The 21,270-nt window shown below is 35.2% G+C and overlaps 1 protein-coding gene across 1 annotated transcript in view; it reads left to right on the top strand.

Moving 5' to 3' along the window:
- Nucleotides 1-15,795, top strand: part of LOC130053851 (scavenger receptor class F member 2-like) — a 36,150-nt gene extending 20,355 nt beyond the window's left edge. Inside the window, exons 2-5 of the mRNA XM_056161465.1 lie at nt 14,595-14,837; nt 15,290-15,427; nt 15,528-15,668; nt 15,788-15,795. Coding sequence (XP_056017440.1) covers nt 14,597-14,837; nt 15,290-15,427; nt 15,528-15,668; nt 15,788-15,795 — 528 coding nt within the window. The 5' untranslated portion in view covers nt 14,595-14,596. The remainder of the gene's footprint in view (nt 1-14,594; nt 14,838-15,289; nt 15,428-15,527; nt 15,669-15,787) is intronic.
- The last annotated feature ends 5,475 nt before the right edge of the window (nt 15,796-21,270 follow it).

The following is a 21,270-nucleotide window of genomic DNA, read 5'->3' as shown; positions in this document are numbered from 1 at the left end:
TTCATGATATTAATCGTTCTTATTAATTTATTTTTTCACAAACTATACTGAACAATTAATCATTGTCTTGAATTTTAGTTTATGAAACACTGCCGATTCTGGTAAATATGTACTTGTGCATGGGCAAGCTGACTTCTCCATGAGTATGGCCACGTGCTACCCTGTTAAGGTTAATCTATAAATAAAGACCGATTCATCAACCTAACGTTAATAGCATGCGGAAGCTCACTTTTCATCATAGCTTCTTGTGAAACATAGTTTCTACCTCTTCTGCGTGGGTGTCAGGGTCGGCGTATGCATCAAAAGTTCAATATTTTTTGTATTGCTTTCAGACGCACGTAATGCCAGGGATGCCGAGTATAGTTCTCCGGATGCATACTTCGTAATCTTTTCTATCTCAGTGGTCATCAACTGCGTCCTTCTCGTTGTCATTGTTATATTATTGAGGTAAACAAATATGTTTTAAGGTTATAAATATTCTCCATAAGTCCAAAAAGCCTTTGTAATTCTTGTAAATCATACTACACTTTAGGGTAATCTATAACAGAAAACAAGAGAAGCGTTCCGCGGACTATATCGCTAGTGCAGAAATATCACCGCCATCATCACAAGTCAGCAATAACGACGTACACCAATATCAGGAACTCAACATGCCCAATGATAGTTCATATCAGAATCTGTCATTAAGAGATCGTTCGTAAAATGCATTTTAAACTGAACTGACTCTTACTATGTTGCTTAAGAATACGTGTTTTCATATATGTTGTTTGTAAAGTTTCATATTTTCCATAAATTATTTGCAGGATATCCTAAATATGCTTTGCAGACTTACATGTATTGAGACTACTGTCTAGTTTTTAATAATAATAAAATCCCACAAATGTAGTGTTAATTTCTCCGTGGCATTCATCTTCAGTTGGATTGGCCCTTAAGTAGGTATCACAAAACGGCCATATGTCTTTTCTGTTTTATCTTCTAAACGGATATTTTCAAAACTCTATTCGAATCCATCACCAATTCATCGTCTGCTAAATCACTATATCAGTTTAATTTTATAGAGCACGATGTACTTGCATTTCTCTCAGATATCTGTATCCTCACTGAACTTAACTTCTTCAGATTTAGTTTGAGTTAGGACAATTTCACCGTCTGAATTCATTTCCCTTTTTTCATAACATAAACTATGAACATTTTACAGATGATATCAGTGTTGATTGGGCAAATGGTTCCGCAGTGCTTTCATGTTGTAATTATATTCTTATATATTGAATAGTTGAATGGTTTTAATGAACAGGGGGCTCAAGTAAAAGATATAATTAACTCCCCAGTGTTGAATGACTTACAGAATAAATTCCTCCCATCGGTCGCTTTGACCCTTGGATGGAATTTTTTCCTTGAATTATTCTACGCCATCACATTATTTATCCATTCCATAACCAACCTTGACGTATTGAACATGATACATCATAGGGGTCCGTGTTTGCCCAACTATCTATTTTGTATTGCTTATAGGAGTTGTGAGATTGATCACTGTTCGTTATCTTCACCTTGCATGCAAACAAGTATGGAAGTTAGCAAATTTTATTACCCAATCAAGAGGAATGTATGTGAAAGGAAGATGAGTGTAATGGATGTGGACTTTTTATCAGAACTAGTACCTACATGTACATCATGTACAAATGCCTTTTTATCTAACAAACTACAAGTAAATTAAACAGAAACCTGTAAAAATCTGTCAAGTACTAGTATGAAAAGGTCGAACTAATTAACAATGATCAATCTCATAACACCTATAAGGCATACAAGTTAAGAGTTGGACAAACACATACCCTTGGATGTACCAGAGGTGGGATCAGGTGCCTAGGAGAAGTAAACATTTCCGGTCGACCGGGCACACCCGCTCTGTGTCAATGAAAGGCGAAGATAATGAACAGTGATCAATCTCATCACTCCTATAAGCAATACAAAATAGAGAGTTCGACAAACACCATATCTTGATAAGTTAAACGGAATTATTCGTAGTCAAAATCAGTTTGTCAAGAATGGCCCAACAATCAGTATCAAACAAGTATGACAGCTTTTGACCCAATAATAGCTTGTTTTCGCAAACTAGATTGTTGTAACGACCATAGGATTTGCAAAATACTGACTTTAAACGAGACTGTTGAAACCCCATCATCATTAACGTGTTTGTCAGTAGCCTGCTTTGCTTTAAAAACTGACCATACGCAGAACAAGCTCTTGAGTATCGAATCAGTTGAAAGATATAAACACCATATTCAGAATCATCTACTTCTGCTTCATATTTAGATATCTTATTGACAATAGATATTAACTGTAAAATAAATTCTCAACTTTACGACAAACGGGATGATTTCAGCTTCTGCCTCGTCAACATCCCATATTTATATAGCAATATTAGATTATCAACTGCATAGTGTGTATATATTATGGCATGTCAAACGTTGCAATATTTGATCTTTTCCATTTGTATTGTATAATTTTCCATTTGTATTCTATATTTTCCATTTGCATTATATAATTTTTCATTTGCATTGTATAAATTCCATTTGTATTGTATAATTTTCCATTTGTATTCTATATTTTCCATTTGTATTGTATAATTTTCCATTTGTATTCTATATTTTCCATTTGTATTGTATAATTTTCCATTTGTATTCTATATTTTCCATTTGTATTCTATAATTTTTTCGTTTGTATTGTATAATTTCCATTTGAATTGCAAAATCTTTCATTTGTATTGCATCCGAAAGATTGTTTATTTTGATTTGTTACGAAGGATTTCATTAGTTTAGGTCCCACTTATATTTAGCCGTCACCAGCTGCAGGTGACGTACCACAAATAAACTTAATATGCTACATGTACGCGCACAGTGGCGTAGCAGTGGGTTTTTTTTTTAACGTGTCAACGCCTGTCGCAACACGGGGTGTCTACTTTTAACGTCACATTATCCGAAAGATCCGTGATTCTCACTTTTAAATAGCAATGCGTATGGGAAAGTATTAACTATATTTACGTCTAAGGTTTGATGCAGCCATGGCACGAGTAGAACTCGAACATGCGACTTCACGGTTACGAACCAAAGGGTATATCACTTAACTACCGCGATCGGTTCCATATAAGGACTAGTTGAACATACATGTAGCTAGCAATGAGGAATCTTGCGCCGGGAGACCCCCCCCCCCTTTCCCTTCACAAATATGATATTTTGTATAGAGATGTCGAAAAAAGCATGCATGTACGTTTTATTTTGTCAGAACGCACTTGTTTCAAGGGACTTCAGGGGAGGATCCAGGAATTCCGGTTACGGGGGCGCCACTTGATGAGGCAGGGGGTCTGGGGCCGCCTTGAGGCGGCCCCCAGTGGGTCCAGGACGAAACCCTGGTGGGGGATCCATGGGCGAAGCCCCCGGAATCTCCTGGATTTTACAGATTTTATAGGGCTTGAAATATGTCATTTTTAATACAGTGAAATTAGTTACACCATTACACTTAGCAAATACGGTACATTCCTGCGAAACGTGGCTCCTGAACTTTACCTCTTCAACATCTCGCGCAGTACCAAATTCAATAAACGATAACTTAAAAATCAAACTCGATGTGAACAATTGGTGGGGACCCAAGGGCCGAATTAAGTCCCCCGAATCTACTGAATTCTGACTAAATAAAAATGTGCATGCTTTTCTGGACAGTTCTATTTTTTTTAAATGATCGGGGGGAGGGGGATTCGCCATCACTAGAGCTAGCTACGTATTTTTTAAAAATAACTAGTCCTGCATGGACCTGGTCGCGGTAGCTCAGTGATATATCGCTTGGTTTGTGGGCGGGAGGTCGTGAGTTCGAGAAGCGTTACTATCATTGCCGCATCAAACCAAGAATTCCGTATCGCTGCACAGGCGTTGGCACGATAAAGAACCGTCATTGCTACGGCCCGGTGTGCTAAGCACGTCTACATTTGTGGTACATCAGTGACGTTAACTAATGAAATCCTTCGTAACAAATCAAAATAAACATTCCCTGGATACAATACAAATGAAAAATTATACAATGCAAATGGAAAATATAGAATACAAATGGAAAATTATACAATACAAATGAAAAATATAGAATACAAATGGAAAATTATACAATACAACTGGAAAAGTATACAATACAAATGGAAATTATACAATGCAATTGAAAAAGTATACAATGCAAATGGAAAATTTAGAATACAAATGGAAAATTATACAATACAAATGGAAAAGATCAAATATTGCAACGTTTGACATGTCATAGTGTATCTCCTTTAATTTTCTTCACCCTCCACAACGCATAAACCATATTCTTGTTGCCCATGCAAGTGCTGGCGGATTATTAAGCGAAACTTCGGACTTTTTCATTTTGCATTTAACGACCCCAGACCACACCCCCGGACCCCCGGACCGAGCTCTACTCGTCATTACCTTCATTTTGACATGTTATATGATGCCCTTCGGATTTTTTCATTTTGGACTTAATTACTCCAGACTACGAGGTGGAAATGAAAGAACTGTAAATGATAATAGAAAAATAAAATACATCACAAAATGTTTCTCATTTTTTCTTTAATGTTGAATTGATGTAGCATATATGTATAAAGTAAACGTTTACACCGAACGGAAAATTATAAACCATGTATAAGTGAAATTCGAAACATTCATGCAATATCTTTGGAAGCGGAGACCCCTGCTGTTGGAAGGTCAAGACTTGTTTACTATGGTTAATACCCAAAGGTCCATGAACAAACTAGTATACTACTACATATTTTTATCCGTTCTTTGAATGTCGATGTGTACATCTCTCTGTATGTTACAGGTGCTTTTTAAATATATACGCCGTTGCCCATAATCTCACTCAATAAATTTTTACACAAGAGCAAAGAATTTTCCTACGATATGTATGATGCGATAATGTAGGGGATCACTGCTGCGTGCTGCGTAAAGGTTTTATGAAAGTCCCAGATCGTGACCCACATCTTTGTTGTATTGTGTGCTAGTCATCTTTAAAAACCTGGACGGGGAACGGAAACATGCAATTTGCAATAAGGGTGACGGTCAGGAAGATGTCTCCTCCAGGTCACATAGCATCCATGACCTTGCTCCATTGTTCTCGGTCAAGGTGCTGTCATATCCAGGTCACAAAAAGGTCATCATTGACCTTGCTCCATTGTTCTCTCCCTCGCTTTACAATACAAGGGGATTATCCGGATAATCCCCCATTGTCCTTCCCATTGTTCTCTCACATAATAGGTCCATTGTTCAACCCCCCCATATGTCTCCTCTACTACTCCCCTGAACATCAAAGAAGCGTGATATGTGTCTAGTAAGAGCACGCATTCCCTGTGGAACTGTCCCACCCATTAAGCAGCCGTCGTGTGATTTGGAGCACTGCTGGCCTGACCATGGTACATGTACTTAGATTTCCCTTAGTGGCGGTTCAGTTCCATGAATCCAAGGGATCTTGGTTACTTGGTGCTTCCTCAAGTGTTCATGGCTGATGTAAGTGGTGTGTTCGTCGCACTCCAGCGCTGATGAATGAGTGTGTTCGTTATCAGTCAAATGATATACTATGAACATTAATATTCTTCACTGACAAATGATGATAAACCGCTACGTGGTCTAAAGGTTAGAGCGTTCGCTCCGCATGCGGTCGGCTGCGGTTCGAATCCCGGCCGCGACAGACCCAAGTCGTTAAAACAGGTAGTGACAGTTCCATCGCCAAACGCTCGACATCAGGTGTGAATTTAACGAGTCATTGGTGATGACCTTCAAACGGATGTCCCGTGTCACAGTAGGTGTGGCATGCTGAAGAATTCTCACTGCTCAATGGCCGTAAGCACCGAGCATAGGCTTAAATTTGAAGCTCTTCACCGGTCTTGATGATGTCTTCATATGAGTGAAATTTTCTCAAAAGAGACGTTAAACAAGATACAATCAATCAATTAAATGATGATATGTACATATTCGCATTTATATATTGAGGTTATTATGCTTAAGTAGTGATTGAATCGTTTTTAATTTACCTACGTCGGTAATTTGATAACTTAAGGTATTCAATGTATAATGAGCATATTTCGTATCTAATAAATGGATGGTGGAATATTTTTAATCATGGTATCATTTTGAAGTGTTCATCAAATAAAAATAATCCACCATAGGAATTTCCAAAATTTTGTTTACTGCTCGATTTATTTCACCTATAATTTAACATTGAAGTATATGGGAAAAGCATGTTTTATTACATTTTAAAAACAAATTATATTTTCATACTAATCTCTTGGTAGAAATTTGCATACACTTTCTTTTTATGAAAATATTAAATAAAATTAATCATTGACCACACACACTTTTAGAAAATTAGATTTTTCTTGTTTTTACAAAGGGCAGACAACTCTTCCAAAAAGTCTTAAGTGCAAAAAGGTCAGCTTCTAATCATTTACTAGTCATGTGAATTTCATCTGCTTCACTTTTATCATTATTTAACAATAAACTTTTATGTTGATCTAAATCCTTCAAAATTGTTCATTATCCTCATATTATACATGGAATACCTTAATTGATTAGTGATGTTTGTGCACGGAAACATACTTCTTGCACAATTCGCCCATATTGCGTCATCACATTGTTTCTTTGGACATGAATATACAGTGTAACAAATATCTGTTATAATCTAAAACTTATACGGTACCAGTTTTGATGCACCAGATGCGCATTTCCACAAATAATGTGTCCTCAGTGATGCTCAATGTTGGAAACTCAAAATAACAATAAACTTGTAAGAGCTAAAAGGAAAACTAGAGTGCCGAAAATTGGAGGCAAACTCATTAATAGTTTTAGTTTACTAATTTGAAAATGCATCTATATTTTAAGAAAAAAAGATAAAGAAAAATGTAAATACAAATAATAAAATGTCTTTGGTTTGTTAAAAGGGAGACGGAGATCACAAACATAACCCATAAACAAATCACAGAAATATTATTCAAATGTTACTCAAGTATATATAATAATGACATGGAACACCAAACTAAAGAGAGGATGCACTGTGTCTATGTTGGTTTTCGAGAGACACAGAACCTATACAATTTAGATTTCGCAAAGTAGAAGATAAAAGAAATGTAAAAGTCTCCGGAAGATTTCGAACCTACTCAAACAAGAGTCGCTGTCGTTATGAAATTCTGGTTGGTAACACCTCTTGACTACCAATGCGTAAACCCATTTGAAAATAAACGTGAATCAGGGGCAGGTCACTGAAAATGCTAAAAACTCGTCTGAATTTCCATTCAACAGTGTTTCATGCCACCTTAAGGATTTTGATGTGAAACTTTGTCCCAGGTCCACGTTATAACTTCTAAACAAAAAAATTTGAATGTACACCATAGGATAATGCTTGTAGATTATTTTTAAAGACATGCAAAGAATTGTTCTTGGAAAGCGTTATCACTACAAGTGCCATTCTTAAAATGTTGAACCCGGATATGACACACTGCCCAAGATGGGATAGATTGAATATATGTAAAACTTATACGGTACCAATTTTGATGCACCAGATGCGCATTTCGACAAATAATGTCTCTTCAGTGATGCTCAACCGAAATGTTTGAAATCGGAAATAACTATGAAGTTTTAGAGCTAAATATAGCCAAAAACAGCGTGCCAAAAAAGTGGAGCCAAATTCGTCCAAGGATAAGAGCTATGCATGAGGAAGATAATCCTTAATTTTGAAATGAATTTCTAAATTTTATAACAGCAATTAAATATTCATCCGTATTTTCAAGCTAGTAACGACGTACTTAGCTACTGGCCTGTAGAGACCCTCGGGGACTAACAGTCCACCAGCAGAGGCCTCGACCCAGGGGTCATAATGTAAAACTTATCCGGTACCAATTTTGATGCACCAGGTGCGCATTTCGACATATAATGTATCTTCATACTACAGACCAAAGGGATGGGGGAGATATGCTTTGAAAACAAATGAACCTGCACTACATGGGGAATCGTGGATATTAATTTTACAAAGTGTTATCATGTCATTGAGAAAGGAATTTTTTCAAAAGCCACTACATGTTGCACAGCCGTTGATAATTCTGTACTCTACTGAATACCCACAACTTTTGACCAGATTACTACAATGGTACTAGTTCATCACTCTATAAAGATACAAATGGTGTCTCCTTACTTTTAATAACAGCACTTATAACTGTATATGGGCTCTAAATTTTTCACCCAAGAAATAAATTCCCCATTCGTGTTTTGAGGTCAATTCAAACATTCCGTCCGCCAGTATTATCTACAAGTGACTGACTCAACAGGTTTATTGAACTCGACATTTTTTGTTTGATTCTCATTAAATTAATTCTAGTTTAGCAACAGCTCTAAAATTCAAAACTTACTAGGGAAGAAAACCATTAACAAACAAGTTTTAAAAAAACATTTATGAATTAAGATTCATCCACATGTATTTTCAGAAATCTGAAACAATGCATACATATCATTAAGTTTTAGACGTTGAGATCATTCAAAACAAAACTGTTCTGTTCCAACAGATCAATTCAAGTTCTAGTCAATGACTGTATAAATAGCTTAAGTTTTGTTGCTATAAGTAAAAGCTTAATTGTAACTGGTATTCTATTTTTTTTTTTAAATTGCGATTGACAAACTGTGATTGTACGTGGACTTGCTCATGCATGTGACGTTAATCTTCACATTACGTTAAACATATGAATAATTCAGGACAACCCAATTTTACACTGAAAATCTAAGATATACATATTAAGAATGGCTATTATGATTATTCCCATCATAATTGTTTTGCCAAAAGACTTTAGGTAGTAATCAACCAAAACCGATTTTTATTAAACCACATATTTCTATATCAGTCATATTCCTTAAACTTTGCTTTAGATAGCAGTTAGGATGATATTTGTTTGTTGCATTTTTACTAGATATTTTTCATATAATCTTTTCAAGCCCCAAAAATGCTTCATTGTCAGATTTCAGCATTTCGTAAATTCTATGGTCATTATAACGATCTAGTTTGCCAATACAACCTGTAATTGAGTTAAATGCTGTTTGACTTCTTGCCCAACTCTCTATTTTGTGTTGCTTACAGGAGTTATGGGATTGATCACTGTTCGTTATCTTCAGCTTTCATGTTTCATATCAATGGTTAGGCCATTTTTTGTACTCTGATTTTGATTACGGATTACTGTTTTACCAGATCAAGATATAGGGCTCAGGGTGGGCGTGACCGGTCGATAGGGGGTGCTTACTCTTACCAGATCGTTGATCCCGCCTCTGGTATATCCAATGATCTGCGTTTTCCCAACTCTTTATTTTTTATTCCTTATAGGAGTTATGAGATTCATTACTGTTCGTTATCTTCCCCTTTTTATGTCACGTTAGACAATAACACTGTTTTCTGTATTTTAGACACTTCGGGATACATAGATTATTATCTTCCTGGTTGTTTAGGTATTGAGTCAATGACCAGTAGTAATATTTCATTTTATTTTTTTAATCAACACATTTATTCAATTCCTTTAGTCGGGATTTTTACAAGTGCCCCTACATTCCAACCTGAGCAGCGGGTATGGGGACTTAATGATATTTACACAAACACACACTTTCACACTTATGATCGACTTTTATATAGAAGTTAGCAAAGAGAGAGAGAGAAGATAGAGGGGGAAATTATTCTGGCTGCTAAACAAACACATAAAGATAAGGGACAAAATGCCAACATAGGCTATGTTGTTTTGTTCACCCTGTGCACAATCTGAAAGTCTTAAACGTTTAGTCACAAAATCATTACAAATATATATTTATGTAAAATTACATTCCTGATGTAGCATTTATGTCTATAACCTTCTTATACATGCACAATGAAAGGCGAAGATAGCGAACAGTGGTCAATCTCATAACTTTTATAAGCAATACAAAAAAAGAAGCTGGACATACACGAATCCCTGGATATACCAGAAGTGGGATCAGGTGCGTAGGAGGAATTAGCATCCCCTGTTGACCGGTTACACCCGCCGTGAGCCCTATATCTTAATCAGGTAAACGGTGTCAATCAGTATGAAACATGTCAAATAGCAGACAATGTGATATAAAATCATTCATTCAGTTTTTGTAAACAATTTCCTCAAATTGCTCTATGCAGTTCTTTATAAGAGCTATGTGTCTTTCAATGTGATATATATTTATCCAGATATTCTTAAATTTTACTAGAAAGTGTGTATTTTCTTTACATGGAGAAGAATATATATAATGTTTCAAATGAAAATCTATGATATTAATCAATTCATTATCTGAACAGCCAAGTAAAAATGCTTTCTTATCTGTGACTATTTCAAATGTAAAAGATTAAAAAACGATGGATAAAGCATACGTAAAAAGTTCTGCACATTTTCACACTCATATAAACTATGCTCTAGTGCTTCTTTTTTTTCTAATACAGAAACTGCACATGTCATGATTGATTATTTTAATATTTTTTCAAATAAGTATTTGTAGTTAATATTCTTTAGTTTATTCTATATTATAACCACTGTTTTGTTCTATCATTTGTATAAAAAAAAAAAAAAAAAAAAAAAGCCTTTTAAATTGATCATTTTCCATTCTTCGTCTGTAACTGAAAATGTTCCGTTCCATTTCTTTTGACCTGGTGGTAATTCAAAATCTTATTTCCAGCATTAGTAGCAAAGGCAAGTGATAAATATATGTGATGGCAAGAAAAGCGAAGATAACAAACAGCAATCAATCTCATAATTCCCATAAGCAATAAAAAACAGATAGTTGGGCAAACACGGACCCAATAATAGGTTAATCCTCTTTGCTCAAATGATTCAGAGCAACACGTTAAAAAATTTGTATGCAACCTAACATAAATATTTGTAAATTGGTTATCTGATAAAAATGTTCCATCCTCATTTATCAATGCGTTTAACAAAAAATGTCATTTTCATAACATGCTTTTTTTAAAAATAGGTTTATTTTCTACTTGTATATTCTCATTATACCACATTACACTTTTACATATTTCTTCAGTAGCATTGTTTTTATCAAAACATATCCAAAGTTTTTTCCAGGATTTAACGACATCCATCCAGAAATGATTGTTGTAGGTTTTAATGTTTTTTTTAATGCAAAGTTTGGTCCTAATTCAATTATTGTGTAAATATCTATGTTTGTTTCTAAAATCTTCTGCCACGTTGGTGCACTTTCAGTTTGTAACGTTTTTTGACCTATGAAATCCTCATACTTGTATTGAAGTTTCCAATATCTACCATTTTTAAACCTCCATCTATGTATTCTTGAGTAACTACTTCAACATAACAATTATGGACATTATTAAACAAGGAATTTTACACTAAAAAATAATCTAACCTAGCTAACTTTGTAGGATTCTTACGTCTCTAATTGTATCGCTGACTCTCTGGATGCAATTCTCTAAAAATGTTTAAAATATTTAACTCCTCCATAGTTTCTATCATAGTTCTCCTCTCAATAGGATTGTTTATAGTATTTTCTTTGTAATACTTACAATCTAACTTTGGATTCATAACAAACTTAAAGTAACCACAAAAAATGTTATCGTCATCTTCGAAATTCTTTGCTGTTTCTACATTTAAAAAAAAAACCCAAGTGAATCTCTATTTGGCCCATATAAAATCACCAATGTTAATCTTTTATTTTGTTATCTTCCCCTTTTTACGTCACGTTGGACATTAACACTGTTTGTAATTTAGGGATACATAGATTGTTATCTTCCTGGTTATTTACGTATTGAGTGAATGAGCAAAGAGTTTTCGATTGATTGATTGAATATTGTTTTACGTCCCTCTCGAGAATATTTCACTCATATGGAGACCTCACCACTGCCGGTGAAGGGCTGCAAAATTTAAGTCTATGCTCGGCGCTTATGGCCACTGAGCAGGGAGGGATCTTTATCGTGCCACACCTGCTGAGACACGGGGCCTCGGTTTTTGCGGTCTCATCCGAAGGACCACCCCATTTAGTCGCCTCTTATGGCAAGCATGGGGATACTGAGGATCTATTATATACCCGGATCCCCACGGGACAAGAGTTGTCGAGATAATTACCTCGTTCAATTAGTATTACCAGTAGTAATATCTTGTTTTGATAAATATTTCATCTAATGTGATTTCAGAGTTGTTTTGTTGTTGACTCAGTTCCTTGATGTACTCGTATTTCTTGCGAACCGCCGCGGTGGTCTAGAGGTTAGAGCGTCGTTCATCCCGCAAGTGGAAGGCCTGGGGTTCGAATCCCAGCCCTGACAGATCTAAGTTCTTCAAACAGGTAGTGGCAGTTCCATCGCCAAACGTTCTGAATCAGGTATGAATGCCACGGATTCTCGGAGATGACCTTAAAAACGGATGTCCCGTCTTGTAGTAAATGTGACACGCTAACGTATCTTCATCCACGAAATCGTGCAAAGCGTTATCACGATGTGGTACAATACACATTACATATCGAACAGCCCTCGTATTTAGTGCAAAAATAACAACCCAGAAAGCCATGATAAATAAATGAAGTGGGCGTTGACTTAATTAAATCCTTTGAAGGCAGAAGGGTAAAGGATTTGATCAAGGACTGTGCACTGTCCCACGTCATAGTCAAGTGAATATTTTAGAATGGTTATTTATTACTTACATAAGCATTTGAGACGGACAGACAATTAGTAAATACGACACGAACCATCCGTCGTAGGTTGACAAACAGCGCATTGACCCGAAGGAATAACACAAATGCATACATTACTCTTTGGCACCCTACAGAATACCACAAATGTATATATTAATCGTTGGCACCCTACAAAATACCACAAATGCATACATTGATCTTTGACACCCTACAGAACACCACAAATGTATACATTGAATGTTGACAGTAATGGGTATGTATAGAAGTGAACTGTCAACCATATCATGAAGTCTGTAAAGTTATATAAATAAACATTTAATATTCAAACTTCCTGGTTGTCTTCTACAACGATAAACACGACATGCATACTCTTGTCTTTCTCATACATGTAGCAGTGGGATTGATTTCGTCATCTGGATACCATGAGTAGACAGTAAATTTTACATTCATCACATCATTAGTTTCATAACTTGGTATCACTCATTCTTAAAATATTGGAAAGATCAAGCTATGTTTGATAACACGTTCGCTTGCTAGTAGGTTTAATTCTGTGAAACTTATAACATATTTTGATATTTGGTAGGTTTTAGCTAATCTTTGTTCATATTGCTTTACTCGTGCGATATCCATTGAATCACAATTGTTTCAAACATTGATAAAGAAGGTAGATTAATCCCTATATGTATACAGTATCGAAGAAGATACAAGTTCCCATACTGATGATTAGTGAGATCGATGATTTCGTTTGCTTTAAAGAAATCCTATCTCAGAATAAGGAGACCGAGCAGGCTAAGGAGGTATCTGGCTGTCGAGAAACTGGAACTTGTCAGAAGTATCAATCCAGTCGTGCAGTAGACGGAGATATTAACACGTGTACAAGGGCAGCACCTTTTGGAGTTAGGAATGCAGATAAATCGACATGGTGGTATGTTGACCTTGAGAAAGTACTCAGCATCTTCAGCATCAGAATTCAGTTCAGAGACTATGGAGTACAATATGGTAATCATTATCAATAAAAAAAATGGTTTAAGGATTAGGAAGGATATGGTTACACAGGGGTTTATCAGTACCTATTCAGGGTATCGTCTCTCTCCTGGATAGTATAAGGAGCATGGTCCTATTGTCCATAAACCCCCTCTACATAAATCTTGAACCAGTACTATATAAAATACTCTCAAAACATCGGTAACTTTTCCATAAATCCGAAGTTCCTCCATTATTATTTTATGGTAATATGTGTTATAATGAAGATTCATCCATGATTTTCACTTACTACACGACTTCAGAATTATTAGGTAATAATTATACGTTATTTCATGCAGACAAAGTATATTTTCAGTGCATTTTGAGTGGAACTAATTCTTTGAAACTGTGCACTTCACTTTTAGAATCTAATCACCAGAAAAAGGAATGTTATATGCAACAGTGTACAAATATAATGAAATAGTAAAATATTTTATTAAAATAAAATTTACTTTCCTATTATCAATATCATTTAAGCATTGAATAAATATATTTCAATTTAATTCAGAGAAGAATTTTAATCTACCAACCTCAAGTTTTTAGGCTTTGGTGAAAAAAATATTTTTTTTAGATATATATTTTTTAGGGGGGGGGGTTGCATTACACTATTTATTCTGACCTCATTCATTGATACAGTGTGATGTAGTGTTGCTGTCGCAATTGCTATAAAAGTTAGTTCATGTTGTCACAGTTGTGTAACCTGATACATCTAAAAGCAATCTATATTTTCCCCAAATTTCATTAAATTGTTTATTAAATGTTCCCACCTACCAAAAGATGGCGTTCATAAATATAGACTAATAATTTCCTGTGACAATTCAAAACTTTTCCACCATCATGTTAATCATACATTGGTGATTTCAGTCATGAGACAAAGAGGGCGTTGTGCTGGTTTTTCGCTGTATGTGTCAAACACCACTATAAAGGAGGATGGTTATCTATGTTACAAGAACGGACAGGAGTTACCGACATTGGATTTCAGTACCACTTGCGTCAAACATGGACGTTACGTTATATTCTACAATGAAAGACTTGACGGGACAACTTATCCTACCGGATATGAAACATACTCTGTTCACACTGAATTGTGCGAAGTAACTGTAACAGGTAAGATTGTGCTACATCATTTTATTGATTGATTAATTGATTGAATTGATTGAATATTATTTAACGTCCCGCTCGAGAATTTTGCACTCATATGGGTATGTCACAATTGTCCGTGAAGGGCTGCGGAATTTAGGTTTATACTCGGTGCTTACAGCCTTCGAGAAGGGAGGGATCTTTATCGTGGTACACCTGCTGTGAGCCTCGGTTTTTGTGGTCTCATTCGAAGGACCACCCCATTTTGTTGCCTCTTACGAAAAGCAAGGGCTACTGGGGATCTATTCTAACCCGGATCTCTACGAGATGCTACATTATTGTACAGTTAAAATCCATTTAGTATGTGTAAATGAAATGCCATATTTTCTCTGTATATATATACATTATATATATATATATATACGTTTGATGCAGTATGATAAATAAGGTGCTATAATTATCTCGATATTGTATTATAGGTTGTAAAGAATCAGGTGTGTATGGATATAACTGTGATCTACCCTGTCCTAACAACTGTCAGGAAATGAAATGTGATAATGTCAACGGAATGTGTTTGGGTTGTACTGCAGGATGGGTGGGAGAATTTTGTAACGCATGTAAGATTACTTTTAATACTTCACTAAAATGGGATTGACACTCTCATGTATGAATGCAATTTAAAATGTTATCTTATCAAAAGAATGAAATATTCCGTAGCCTGTCCAGCTGGATATTACGGTTTACAGTGTAGATCTACGTGTACTGGACACTGCAGAGACAACCTGTCCTGTAACCACACCACTGGTCGATGTGACTATGGATGTGGTAATGGATGGACAGGAACACATTGTAACACACGTAATTCATTTTTGTCATTACTGTAAATATTTCTAAAACAAGTAAAATGCACCTACTAACTGTAGTGGAATATTTGATCTAGATAGAAACGACGTAAATTCGATACATCATACATTCAGATTTATGAAAACAGCAAAGAATTGGTCAAGAAGCCTCGGGTGTGAAAGGGAAGAGTATATGCGTTTTCAAGATGATAAATTTTCATATTTTACCAGAGTGTCCTGCAGAATCATACGGTCCTGATTGTGTGTATAACTGTAGTAGACAGTGTCTGAGTTATCGCCCCTGTAACAGGACTACAGGAAGATGTGACGATGGTTGCAATCCAGGATATACCGGGATATTCTGTGACAAAGGTGAGCTGTTTAAATTGTAGTTTTGGAAACATACTTGTACGTTTTAATCATTCATATTTTTCTTTGTGCATGTTTTCTTTGTTTACTAGGAATGTGAATATTAACAATGCTTGGTAGTGATATTTTGATTTTGCCAGAGTGCCCCCCAGAAACATATGGGCCAAATTGTCTTTATATCTGTGGTGAACGTTGTCTTAGTGACTTACCTTGTAACTCGACAACGGGGATACATGATGGTTGTTGTAATTCAGGATATACCGGGGAACCCATTGACAAAGGTGTGTTTATTGCACTAACATTTACAGTAGTTAGGTTATAATTTGTTACTGTTTTATAGCACTTCAATATCAGTCCTTTTCGAATATTCTATCCACCAATAAAGCTCTAGAGTTTTCGAAGGAAGTCGAAGCGGAACTAACTTTAAAGCTGCATTGCCAACTACCTTTATCTGCTGGCCTCTTTCATTTTCAGTTGTAAAGTACGTCATAGTACTTCAAAATATAAATCAATATTTACACTAACATCTTCACATTTATTCACATGACCGGAAGTAAGAACGCAAAGAAGCTGCTGCCCTTTACAACGTGAGTGAATGACTTGTCTTCTTAACAGAAACTAGGTATTCTAGATTGAAATGAAAATGTGTTTTAAAAACAGATTGCTAAGTTTTGAATCATGCAAGTGTGTCATTATAAATTATTGTTAGGGCTGTAATGATATACAATTAATTTGTTTAAATGCTATAGAAATTTAGAAAGTTATTGTCAACATGTATTTCATAGGAAACCCAAAATGCTTGGTCAATGGGCATTGTATGATAATATAATGGACAAGTAGTTTGTTGAAAATCACAATACATTTATATGAAAAATAAAATAATTACTGTATATGTGTTTATATGCATGCTTATGTATGTGTATATATTTAAGTGGGTATGAATATATTTTATATGTAATGTTACAATTCATTGTTATTGTTGATACAGAATGTACACCGAGTAATTGCAAGTGTGAATGAGTGAGTGTATATTACAGTTTGTATGTTTGTATGTACAGTTGAAAATACAAAAATAAAACATTAAAAAGTAATGATATACAATGGATATGAAATATTTCTAGCCTTGATTTTGATATCAGGATTAAGAGTTATTCATGTATTTAATCTGGACCTTCAGATACACAATCTGGTCAAGATAATAACGTTTGAGTTAATTCAATGATACAGATCTGGCAAAAATGCTTTAGTCCAATGATATAAATTTGATAACAAAGTACTGATGCTCCCTAACTTGAATTCGTTGTAATAGTTTAGTGGAACTCCACTAATAATGTTCATTCGAAAGATTTGAACAGCGATATATTACCTCTTTGTTTGAGCGTTGTTGAGTCGAAAATGTTATCATGTTTGTTTTAATTATTAATTAGACTTCATGATATTAATCGTTCTTATAAAGAACACGATTTTTTTACATACTATACTGAACAATTAATCATTCTCTTGACAATGAAACACTACCCATTCTGGTAAATATGTACTTGTGGATGGGCAAGCTGACTTCTCCATGTCTATGGTCACGTGCTACCCTGTTAAGGTTAATTTATAGATAAAGACCCAGTGATCAACCTAACTTTAATAGCAGATGGTGAATCCCGATTCAGATGAACGGACACTTGCGCATGTGGAAGCTCACTTTTCATCATAGTTTCCTGTTAAACATAGCTTCTACATCTTCTGCGTGGGTTTCAAGGTCGGCGTACGCATCAAAAGTTCAATATTTCTTGTATTTCTTTCAGACGCAGGTAATGCTAGGGATATCGAGTATAGTACTCCGGATGCATACATCGCAATCTTATCTATCTCACTGATCATCAACTGCGTCCTTGTCGTTGTCATTGTTATATCAATGAGGTAAACAAAATTTCTTTTAGGGTTATGAATATTCTCCATGAGTCCAAAAAGCCTTTGTAATTGATATAAATCATACTACATTTTAGGGTAATCTACTACCGAAGACAAGAGAAGCGTTCCTCGGATTATATCGTGAGTGCAGAAATATCACCGCCATCACAAGTCAGCAATAACGACGTACAACAATATCAGGAACTCAGCATGCCCAATGATAGTTCATATCATAATCTGGCAATAAGAGATCGTTCGTAAAATGCAATTCTAAACTAAACTGACTCTTACTATATTGCTCATGATTACGTGTTTTCATATATACTATTTGTAAAGTTTCATATTTTCCATATATTATTTGCAGGATATCCTAAATATGCTTTGCAGACTTACATGTATTAAGACTACTGTCTAATTTTTACTGAAATATGAATGCAATCCCACAAAGACAGCTATTCTTACACCTGTTCTTCACAATATTAGAAATAATATCCTTTATTTATACAGGATTGCACAATTAGTTATATAAACCAGTTTATATTGTAGTCCTGTCAAGAACATGTATCACAAAACATGAAAATATCACAGTTTATATACATACAGATAAGAACTAAATGAAAAGAGACAATAAACACATGAGTACCATTGAGCATCAAAATAATGTTTTAGATAGGCTGATTTAAAAGATATGGCATTTTCTTATAAAATCTGGTAATGAGTTCAATAAAATTGCTGCTGAAATGATAAAAAATCTTCTAAAATATTCTGTTCGATATTTGAAGTAATATTAATTTCTCCGTGGCATTCATCTTCAGTTAGATTGGCCTTTAAGTAGGTGTCACAAGACGGTCATATGTCTTTTCTGTTTTAGCTTCTAAACAGGCACTACTATTTTTTACTTGAGGCTCGTTCAAAACTCTATTTGAATTCATCACCAATTCATCGTCTGATACTAATAGAATCCTTCATTAGTACGAGTATGGGAAAGGGAAATTCCACTGAGGGGACAAGATTCGCAGTCTAGGACGAGGCTTTGCCAAGTCCTAGAAAACGAATAATGTTCCAGAGGTGAAATTTCCCTATCCCACAGGAGTAAATAATTACGGATTATTTTTCTCACATTTTACCTACAGTTTAGTGCATAAATTTAGGAGCTTTGAGAAAATACTAAATTATCAAAGGCCGCATTTGAACTTCGATGGAAAAACTAATTAGATAGGCAGAAAGAGCCTACCCGAAAATGGTTTACACTAAAAATGTAAACTAAACAACCCAAGGTTATCCACTAGAAAGCTATATACATTAAGATTTGAATATAACAATGCAAAATACTTTTATTTCACCGTATAACGTAAATCTTCACCGTGTAACGTAAATCATAGAAAATATATGACGTCACAATCAAATGACGTCGCAGCAGTGTGAGACAGAAAAATCTCACATGGCTGTCTCACATGGGTAAATTCGATCTCACACTGGTGATAATGTGAGAAAACACTACATCAGTTAAATATCAGTGTACTTGCATTCCTCCCAGATATCTGTATCCTCACTGAACTTAACTTCTTTAGATTTAATTTCACCACCTGAATCCATTTCCCATTTTTATGAAATGAACTAAGAATTACTATCAGTGTTGATTGGGCATATCTATCAGACTGTCCACAGTGCTTTCATGCTTTATATATTTGCTGGATCCAGTAAGTGTTCTACCAAGCCCCTATCTTTGCTCCTCACGAAAATATTAACAGCTGTAAAGGAGAAACTTCAAACTTATTGTGCGACTACATATGCTAGAAGCGGTGTTAATCAAATGTGGATTCTAAACAATTTTAAAGAATTTATAGTAAACTTGATATCGCAATTTTTTCCAAAATCAATAACATCAAAACCTATGACTTTTCCACACTATACACGACCTTTCCACGATGAATTAAAGACTAGACTTTTTGACATTATAGACAGTTGCTTATTCAACAAAAATGGAAAAAGGAAATATTCCTATCTAGTGATCAGTCATCCAAAAAACTACTTTGTTAAACATCACTCTGATTCCACGCACAAGTACTCTGAAGTTGAAATAAAGAATATGCTAGTTTCTCATTGACAATATCTTCGTTGTTTTTGGTGATCAGGTTTTCCAACAGTCTGTTGGAATTCCCATGAGCACGAATTGTGCTCCTTTGTTAAGTGACCTGTTTTTATATTCATATAAAGGAGAATTTATTAAAAAAAAACTTCTACGCGAGAAGAAAAAAATCTCTTGCTGTGGCATTCAATTCGACATTTAGATATATTGACGTTTTGTCTATTAACAATAATAACTTTCATTCATATGTCGATTCGATATATCCCTGTGAGCAATAAAAGACACCACATAGTCGTCCACTTCCGCTTCATACTTAGATATTTTATTGAAAGTAGACATTAACGACAAACTGACAACAACTCAACTGTATGACAAAACGGATGGTTTCAGCTTCTCCATCGTCAACTTCTCATATTTATGTAGCAATGTTCCATTATCACCTGCATATGGTGTTTATATCTCTGAACTGATTCGATACGCAAGAGCTTGTTCTGCGTACAGTCAGTTTTTCAATCGAGGCAAGCTACTGACAAAGAAGTTGATGGTACAGGGGTTTCAACAGTCTCGATTGAAGTCAGCATTTCGTAAATTCTATGGTCGTTATAACGATGTAGTTCGTCAATACAACCTATCATTGGGTCAAATGCTGTCTGACGTGTTTCATACAGATTGTTAGACCGTTCTTGGAAAACTGATTTTGACTACGGATAACTCCGTTAACCTGGTCAAGATATAGGGCTCACGGCGGGTGCGACCGGTCAAACAGGGGATGCTTACTCCTCCTAGGCACTCGATCCCACCCCTGGTGTGTCCAGGAGTCCATGTTTGTCCAACTATCTATTTTGTATTGCTTATAGGAGTTATGCGATTGATCACTGTTCGTTATCTTCAACTTTCATTGGGTGATCACCGGCACCAAATGTAGTATTCGAAAGGAGAAAATCATTGGCGGAATCGGGAAACGAACCTGATGCCCCTCTATTACTAGTCAGGTGCTTTAACCACTGAACTATCGATGCTAATATCCACTTTCCGTGTAACCCTAAATTACAGCTGCATTAATTCCCATGAAACAGCCATATATACATGCAATATAAAATGTGACTAAAATTAGAACAGACAATATAAAAATGATTTTAATTTGTAAATGACACAATATATCTAATATTTTTATAAAATGTTGATATATAAATTAATTTGTAATTATACAGAAATATGTGATTCCTGATAGATTTATGAGTTCTGGATTTCAGCTCTG

The sequence above is a fragment of the Ostrea edulis genome, chromosome 4 (genome assembly GCF_947568905.1).
Source record: "Ostrea edulis chromosome 4, xbOstEdul1.1, whole genome shotgun sequence".
Taxonomy (NCBI): Eukaryota; Metazoa; Mollusca; class Bivalvia; order Ostreida; family Ostreidae; genus Ostrea; species Ostrea edulis.
This window is presented reverse-complemented; position numbering and strand designations above follow the sequence as displayed.